This window comes from Amblyomma maculatum, chromosome 2 (assembly GCF_055883805.1).
Source record: "Amblyomma maculatum isolate TAMU_Amacu chromosome 2, ASM5588380v1, whole genome shotgun sequence".
NCBI classification, from domain to species: domain Eukaryota; kingdom Metazoa; phylum Arthropoda; class Arachnida; order Ixodida; family Ixodidae; genus Amblyomma; species Amblyomma maculatum.
The window spans coordinates 123,482,310-123,491,927 of NC_139345.1; the positions used below are offsets into that span (position 1 = coordinate 123,482,310).

General features: G+C 48.8%; 1 protein-coding gene across 1 annotated transcript in view; it reads left to right on the top strand.

The window, feature by feature from the left end:
* Positions 1-8,939, top strand: part of LOC146199749 (uncharacterized) — a 29,766-nt gene extending 20,827 nt beyond the window's left edge. The window contains exons 7-9 of the mRNA XM_084592189.1: positions 2,366-2,545; positions 2,628-2,858; positions 8,331-8,939. Coding sequence (XP_084448315.1) covers positions 2,366-2,545; positions 2,628-2,858; positions 8,331-8,615 — 696 coding nt within the window. The 3' untranslated portion in view covers positions 8,616-8,939. The remainder of the gene's footprint in view (positions 1-2,365; positions 2,546-2,627; positions 2,859-8,330) is intronic.
* Positions 8,940-9,618: the final 679 nt, after the last annotated feature.

The window sequence follows — 9,618 nt, forward strand, 5'->3', positions numbered from 1 at the left end:
TTTTGTTTGTCGCGTTTAGACATGTTGAATGGCCGTCCCCCTCTTGAGTTTCCTCCTCCATTATGCGTTTGCTGCTCTTTTTCCCGGATATTTTAATCATTTTTGATCGAGGGCCTTCCGCCATTTCCTGCAACCTCCTGTCAATTTTGATTTCGTACGACTGGAGCTTGTAGAGAATTGGTTCAACCGAGGCTTGAATGATATTTGTGACTGCCTCCTGGATGTATTGTTCTATATTTAATTTAATTTTCCCAAATTTTCTTTTCCATATTGTGTGCGCCTTATATGCATTGCTCCTAATTCTTATCGTCACGTTAGCACAATATTATAGGGTAGTGGTAACGACAAGAGACAGAAAGGATCGGAGGCAAGGAAACAGAGCTTCTAATATTATGGCTTTCTTTCTGTACACCAAGTATTATTATATAAAACTATTCGTGGAATGAAAAGACGGCGTTAAAGGTACTAAAGCATTTTAAAAGCCCGGGCTCCCCCTAATTTTTCCGTGGCCTCCTTGACATTAGTTGTTTTGCGTAGACGTATACCATATATTTACTGAGGCTCATTTGCACAGGCACAGCCGGTACAAGTGATTCGGTACACGTATTCGTAATTTGTCTCCGCTGGGCGAAATCTGTTAAGGCTCATACTGTCATCTGCTCGGTCACACTAGCTGTCAATCATTCTGACCGCCATGCCGGGCTTGTGAGAAAGATATCTTAGTCCTGAGCGCGGTTACCATAGAGACCGCCACCGATAGTTAGTGGTAGATGGTGACCGATGATAGTGTAGTTGGTCATGGTGACAGTGATGATAATAACGACAAAGATGACTGTGACTCGTCTAATAACTGGAACTGTCGTCATGATTATGTCCCATTCGGTAATGGCGTTACGACTGATCATAACGTCACAAGGCGATTCAGGTATATACGAAGTTGACCCAGCCGGGAGTCCGGTCCAGGCGTCCGTGCGGCGCCTTTCATTTTGCGCAATTCCTCGAACGCCACACCACACAGAAGCAGACGCAGTAATGTAGGAATCAGCAGCGTTTTAAATTAGTTTACAGGAAATGAATGGCTCAGAATTTTCTTAACCGAGCCGTAAGGACAAGGAGGAAGGTGGGAGTGAAAAAAAGTGAGAAGGAAGTGCCGTACTGGAGGGCTTCGGACCACCGCGCAAAAGACTCGCCTCGTCGCACTTTAGCGGTCTGTAGGAAGGAGGAAAAGAAAATGCACGGGCCTGCTACTGGCTCTGTAGCTGAGCCTGATTAATTTATAGGAAAGGAAAGACACGGTAACTGTCTCACTTGCTTCCTGTGGACACCTCAGCCGCACCGTAAGGGAAGGGAGGAAGGTGGGAGTGAAAGTGAAAAGAGAGAAAGAGGAGCCGTAGTGGACGGCTACGGAGTAATTTCGACCACTTGGGGATCTTTAACGTGCGCTGACATCGCACAGCACACGAACGCCTCTTCGTTTCGCCTCCATCGAAACGCAGCCGCCGAGGCCGGGTTCGAACCCGGGTACTCCGGCACAGTAGTCGGGCGTCTTACCACTGCACCGCCCCGGCGAGGCTGTAGCTGAGCCACAACCGCTGCCTCGTGTAGACAGAAGAGAGAACGTAGAGAAAAGAAAAAGAAGAGGGAGAGAAAGACGCGCGCCGCAACAGCCGTCGTCCACCAGCTAAGCGGTGGCGGGTGCAATGACGGCCTACAACAGATAAAAATTGGTGGCCGGCTAGCCCCCGCCGCAAGCAGCGTTGACCTGCCGCCCCAGCTTCGTAGGGCCAGGAAAAGCCTCCAAAGTGGCCCCTAGAATGTTTACTGAACGTTCGATTCCTCCTATTTATCATGCCCCTCAGTTAGTGCATATCCGGGTAAGATTCCAGTACTACTTCGAGGACATGTCTATGCGACTCCTGCAGATAATATTAATAATACAAATAATAATAATAATTGGTTCTGAGGAAGGAAAAAGCTCAGTATGGTCACACTTGTTTCTGTGGACACCTGCACCACGCCATAAGGAAAGGAAGGAAGGTGAGAGCGAAAGTGAAAAGAGAGAGAGATAGAGGAGCTGTATTGGAGCACAGCGGAGTAATTTCGACCACCCACGGGGATCCTTAACGTGCACTGACGCACACGGACGCCTCTTCGTTTCGCCTCCATCAAAACAGCCGCCAGTGGTCGGGATCGAACCCAGGTACTCCGGCATAGTGGTCGGGCATCTTAACCACTGCGCCACCGAGGCGTGGCATGCAAATAAACCTATCGAAACATCTTGTGCTGAGGTGTAGCAAGCGTGACGCCAACTGTTCGCGCCACTGTGCCACACCTGTATGTATGTGTGTTGCCGTCGTTGCTGCAGGTCCGCGAGCAAGTGCACGCCATTCGACGTAACTTGCTCGCCTATATCAGCCAGAGCAGCGCGCCGTTCGAGCAGAAGGTGAACGTCACCGATGCCCTGCGCAACCTGTCACTATCCTATACCAGGGCGCGGGATCCCGAATCATCTGCAGTCCAACTGGAGCAGCAGCAGTACGCAAAGGTATACTTGCATCATCTAGTGCCCCTAAGTGCAACACTGATTCTGTGCATCCATCGTACAGAGTGATACATCATCTCTACAGAACGGCGACTTTGCCGCTAACCTGCTGTTACCAGACTACGGGTGGAACGTCAGCGACCGGAAGTGGGCCTACTACACGGCTTTCGAGCACTTGATGGTCCACAAGCCCACCTTTGATTCCCACGCGGCAGACGCAGCTGTACCCACGATGGCGTTCAACTATGCCGAGCGGCGCCTGTACCTGTCGCTGGGTGCCCTCGTACCACCGGTCTTCGATGAAGGTTATGACAAGGTGCGCGCAATCTCCGAGCTTGTTCCGCGTCCGTGCATTGCGATCCAGAAAATTGCTCAACGAGGAATAGCTCTTAGGATTAGCTGCTTTCCTTCTTACATGATACAGTCTTTTGATTCTCCCTACCCGTCTCTATCTCCAGCTGTTCCACGTCCGCGCATTGCGATCCAGAATGTCGCTCATCGAAGAATAGCTCTTAGGACTAGCTGCTTTCCGTTTTAGATGAATCGATCTTTTGGTTAGGGAGAAGCAAAAGACCAAAACCAAAAGCTGCCATCATATTACTAATCTTGCCCCACTGTGGTGGCTCAGAGGTTAAACCCCGGGGATGCGCAAACCATAAGGCGCCCGTGAACTTGTGATGTCAGCGCACATTAAATAAATACAGTTAGTCTAAATTTTCTGGAGCTGTCTACTACGATGTCTGGTCAGATTTAGAACGTTTAACTCTATAAACCAAACCAAAACAAACCTATTCATACATAAACTCTCCTTTGCCAAACCTTCTCTTTTGCTTGCTCTGCTTTTGTCCCCTTGCCTCTTTTATACTAACAAGGTTATGCTATTCTACTGCAGCATTCACTTCCTTTTGCTTTATCTCTCGGACCACCGCGGTCACTGACTCACATGGCAAACCTATATACGGAACAATTATGCGAACTAATTGCATCCGGAAGGCGGAAATGGTGGCGATAGCCCTAGCAATATCAGAAGCAAACCGAGTACAACGCAGTTACTCGATCGTCTCGCACACACAAGCCGTCTGTGGAGTATTCCAAAACAGCAGAATTAGAAAAGTTTTGATTTATATTTTTGCTGCTTTCCGGCGCGAGCATCGCTGTGGTATTTTGCAGAGACTATCCCCAATACCTGATCGAAGCTTTGGGCTTGTTTGTTTAAAATGTCATACTCTAGTGAGTGGCCCTTTAAGGGGTCTTAAGTGCCTTTCAGCTTATTTTTTTTTTTCTATTTTTGTGCCATATAAGAGTACGGCGGTGAACTGTACGGCGATACCGAGCTGCCAAACATACAGTTGTTCCGTGACACAGCGCTGGGCCATACCTTCCCTGTCACAGGACCTTCTGGCTGCTACGCTGGGTTACTGGGCGGCGCGCACCATCCTGAAAGCCCAGCGCGATGTGTCGCCTGGCTGGAGCCTGAGCGCATGTCTTTCGGTGCAGGCCGGCGGGATACTGTCGGTGCAGGAGAAGACCAGTCTCTTTGCCACGGCCCTAGCCTTCAAGGTCGCTCTGGTGAGCGCATACCGCGTTAGCCGTTACCCAAGGCTGTCAGTCTGGAAATCACGAATCTCTCGAACCCAGCGTGCGTATATATATATATATATATATATATATATATATATATATATATATATATATATATATATATATATATATATATATATATATATATATATATATATATATATATATAGCTGTGAGTGCACTATGAAGCAGAACCGATAAAGTAGGTTTACGCCCCCTTCAAAACAAGACTAGCTTTATTTTATTAACGCTTTGACTGGGAACCAACCTTTATCAGAATATTACAAGATATATTCAAGCATATATCTATAGGGGTAGTGAGAGAGTGAGTCCTTTTTTAAATGGGACTCGAGAAGGACTCACTCTATCAGTCGCCAGGGTGGCTCCTCTTCTCCCCGGGGGCCCTTGTAAAGAGGAAGATGCACATTGGAAGATAAAGAAGAAGCTTCCGTGTGCTAACGCCCGTGACATCGCTATCAGTGTGTTCTCTGAACCTACTCGTTTGTGGACTGTTCCTGAAGGGCTTCTAGATCATCCAGTACTTGTAATAAACCCCGATCCTACTCTCTCTCTCTCTCTCTCCTTCTCTCTCTCTCTCTCTCTATATATATATATATATATATATATATATATATATATATATATATATATATATATTTGACAAAGGCTGGTGCTGCTATATTCGGTGCTACGGCATACACCAGGCACGTGGAGAAGTGCTTCAATATTTCACTAATTAATTATTTACACTAATTAACATTTTATATGTAAATTTTAGGGGGTACGTTGTAGTTCCAGAACTGTAGCTAGTCTTCCCACAGCCGCGAATATAATTTTTTTTAATTGTAGCGTGCGTTTCAAACAATTTATTGACTTTTCGGCTGTGGAGCAGTCTAAACATCAATAAATTGTTTTAAACGTTGCTCAATTAGTTTTCACCACAAGTGACCGTGGCCAAATTTCCTTTTAACTAGCGTCATCAGCAGTATTATACCCACAGCAGGGCGAAGGCCTCTCCCATTTTCCTCCAATTGACCCGGTCCTGTGCTAGCTGCATCCACTTGATCCCTGGATACTTCGTAACCTTTTCCACGCACCTAATTTTCTGCCGCCCCCTGCTATACTTTCCTTCCGTGTGAACCAAATTGGTTACTCTCAGACACCATCGGTTATCCCTTCTTCGCACTACATGTCCTGCTCATGCACATTTCTCCTTAATTTCGACTAGGATGTAGCTTGAGTTATTTCTCTGACCCACTTTCTCTCTCTGTCACTCCCTTACCTTTCAACTATATATATATATAGCCCTGCCGGGGTGGTGCAGTGGTAAGACGCCCGACTACTGTCCGGAGTTCCCGGGCTGAACCCGACCACGGCGGCTGCGCTTCGATGGAGGCGAAACGAAGTGGCGTCCGTGTGCTGTGCGATGTCAGCGCACGTTAAAGATCCCCAGGTGGTCGAAATTACTCCGTAGCCCTCTACTACGGCTCCCCTTTCTCTCTTTCCACTTTCACTCCCACCCTCATCCTTTCCCTTACGGCGGTGTGCACACTTCTATTTTTCTCGCCCTGCTCGAGCCTTCATCTCCGTAACACTTGCCCCGTAGCAGACGAAGCCGCCGGGTGAGTCAGTCGTCAGGGCGCTGATGGCAAGGTTTCAGTCTCGCGACGTGGGTTACTTCAGTGCGTGCCGAGCGTCCTCCTGTTCGAGGGAGTCCTCTAAAAGCCCAAGAGGAAGGGAACCGTCAATGCAGGGTTCTCCGGAGCGAGTCTATACCACCACACATTCGCAAAATATCAATTCCGATAATCACGTCATGCGTGCATCGCGAAATCACTGCAAACTCCGCTGTGAATATCGTTCCGGCAAGGCATACTGTAGCACTGCACATTCCCAAAGGGCACAATTCACCACCCGCACCATGAAAGTTCACATTTCTGTCCCACATAAACATAACGTTTCGCCCTAAGCGCTTCTTAAATGATAAACTCATAATAGAAATTGACGCTTCCGTATTCACTAAAGCCATTGTCGCCACACTATCGACAAGCACAGAAACAGTGTTCCGGCTTCCATGGAGGCGAAACGAAGAAGCGTCCGTGTGTTGCGCGATGTCAACATGTTGTTGTTGTGGCTGTAGGAAGAAAGAAAAGAAAATGCACGGGCCTGCTACTGGCTCTGTAGCTGAGCCACCTCCGCTGCCTCGTGCAGATAGAAGAGAATATAGATAATAAAGAAAAGGAAGAGGGAAAGAAAGACGCGCGCCGCAACAACAGCTGTCGTCCACCACCAGCGGTGGCGTGTGCAATGACGGCCTAGAACAGATAAAAATTCGGTGCCAGGCTTGCCACCGCCGCAAGCGGCGGTGACCCACCTGTACCAGCCCTGATGGGGCTGGTACAGGTGGGTCACGTTAAAGATCCCCAGGTGGTCAAAATTACTCCGTAGCCCTCCACTACGGCACCTCTTTCTCTCTATCCACTTTCACTCCAACCTTCCTTTCTTTCCTTATGGCGCGGTTGAGGTGTCTACAGAAACACGTGTGACAGGTGCTGTGCCTTGCCTTCCTGTGAACCAATTATTATTATTATTAATATTGTTATTATTAGATTAACATTATAACAGTTGGAGCAATTTCTGCTGGCAGCGCACAGTCTCCAGCGGCCTCACCTCCAGCGGCTGCGCTGTCTAGTTTTCCGGCACAGGCGATACAGACCGCCGCCGTGGCCGTGGTGACGAAAAACGACGCGCAGAAGAGGCAGGCGGTGGTGAGAAGCTGCGGTCGGAAACGAGTGTGACTGCGTGGTCCATCAGTCTGGGAAAAATAGAAGGAAGATGGGGCCCATCACCAAGAGGAACCATAGAAATGGCTACGTGACTGAGCTTGATTTTCGGGGCGACCGTAGCGGGTCGGTGGGCGACTGCGGCAGTAAGGAGAGATGTGTGCCTTTATGCCAGAACGGGGGCAGACTGGGGCTGTGCGGTGAAAACCTTGCTCTCTTGCAGGCAGAGGCCATTTGATGGTCAAACGCACCGGCAAGCCTTCGGTCTGGACGCCAGAAAGAGCGGGAAGGTGGTGGTTGCGGACGGTACTCAAAGCGAAGCTAATAGTTCTGCGAGTAGTAAGCCGGGTGGGAGTCGTAGCGAGACGGATGATTACAGCTATTGTCTCACTTGTTATGCTGTATGCGCCAGTGTGTGATGCAATGCCGGAATTTATCCCGGGCATCAAGGGAAGCATGGCGGGAACCTCTTAAGGAAGGGTAACGTCAGCAACCATGGTTGGTCGACACCGTGCAGACGGCTCGAACCGCTATAGTTCCTCGCGAACTATTTGCCGGATCGCCGATGACAGGTCCGCGAAGCTATCTCCAATGCTAGCCGCAGTTTGAAGATTGGCTAGCCGCCCAAATTTTGGCGTTATGCGACGAGTCTTCAATGTCTCGAAAGTGCAAAGGGGATGAATGAGATCCGAGGCAGCGTCCAGGTCATCTTTTGCTATCAAGAAATTATAAACATCAGCGATGATTTTCAGTAAGTGGCCTATACTTTACCTTCCTCTGTCATCTGGGAATTTGTTGCTTTACAGAGCTTCAAGACTTTCTCTATATAGGTTGTGCAAGTTTCTCACGGTAGCTGAGCCCTGTGTGCGAGCAGCTGTTCAGCGTGTTTTTTTTTTTTTTCCGCGTAAGATAATCGGCAAAGCACAGGCGCAACTCAGTGACAAAATTCTCCGTGGTTGTCAGAGTCCTCATGGCTTTGGAACCAGATATATATGTATATATATGTATGTATGTGTGTGTTGTGTGTGTGCGTGTGCCTACGTGCGTGTGTGTGTGTGTGTTGTGTGCGTGCGTGCGTGCGTGCGTGCGTGCGTGCGTGCGTGCGCGCGCGCGCGCGCGTGTGTGTGTGTGTGTGTGTGTGTGTGTGTGTGTGTGTGTGTGTGTGTGTGTGTGTGTGTGTGTGTGTGTGTGTGTGTGTGTGTGTGTGTGTGTGTGTGTGTGTGTGTGTGTGTGTGTGTGTGTGTGTGTGTGTGTGTGTGTGTGTGTGTGTGTGTGTGTGTGTGTGTGTGTGTGTGTGTGTGTGTGAGTGAGTGAGTGAGTGAGTGAGTGAGTGAGTGAGTGAGTGAGTGAGTGAGTGAGTGAGTGAGTGAGTGAGTGAAAAGTATACTTTTCGTACTAATACGCACCTTATGCGGCGGCTGCAGGACTCTGCGCAGGAGCTGAGCGGCAACCGCCTAGCGACGCCGCAGGAGCGTGCCCGAATGCGGCTCGTCTTCAGGGCGGCATGCGGCGGCCTCTGCGAATTGCCGTCGAAACGGGACTTCTCCTCGAAGGAAGCGGCCGGTCGCCGGGAGCGCCTCAAGTTTGGCGGCGAGGATGGCGACAGAATGTGCCACGCGGCGGTGCTCAACGCGCCACTATTTTTTCTCCTCTTCCGCTGCGAACCGACGTCACAAATGGCTCAGACCGGGGTCTGCCCAATCTCCTGATAACGCAAGGGGCACAGAATCATCCAGGACTCCAAAAAAGGACGTACTGAGGTGAAGCTGAATCAGGCAGCATCATGACGGTTAAGAACATGTTAAGGACAAGCGGACCAAATTCACCGTGGACACTAGCAGCGCATAATGATCTATACGTAGAATGCAACGAATGAATTTTACATATTAGTTTGATGGGCAAGCTTTCATATGCATGAGCTGTGCTAATACCTCTTCTGTACTTGCAACTCATCAGTTCTTTAGCTTCTTGCAGAGTTCGATCTTTTTTATAATATTAATAATGTTTTGTTTTATCATTGTGATTTCAACAAAAGTGACCTGTTATACCGCTTAAGCACTGTTGCGCTTGTCTGTGGCTCCAGCAGCCTGCAAAATGGACCGGTTTTTATGGTGAATTATTCGTTCCAACTGAGTAATTTGCATCACCATTGCGTTAATGACAAGGCAGTATAGTCACATTTATGCAACTGTTCAAACCCAACTAAGCCGAACCAATCACAACCAGCTAGGAAACCGATACCGTAAAAGGCGCTCAAAAAAATCTAATTCAGCATATGCAACAATGTGAGCATATATATATTGTGACCCAGAAGGACGCACCAGCAAATTCAGCTTTCTATTTCAGATAAGCCGAAGCAGCAGCTACCGACCAGCCACAGCTCATCAACACTTCGTCTTCTTCCCACGACACGTAAGGACGAAACTTCTGAACAGCCCAGACGAGGGCGAGGCATTCTTGCTCGCTAATAGTGTAGCTTTGTTCCGCAAGAATGAGAGTTCGGCTTGCATAGGCAATAACATTTTCTGTAGAGTTGTCCTGGCGTTGCAGAAGGACAGCGCCAATGCCAGGGCTACTGGCGTCGGTATGCAAAATAAATAGCCGGAGCTTTGTCATAAAAATGGCAGAGGACGGGACCCGAAGTCAGAGAACGCTTCAGAGTTTCAAATGCGTTTTCGCAAGCAGGAGACCAGGCGAAATGCGTGTCGCTAT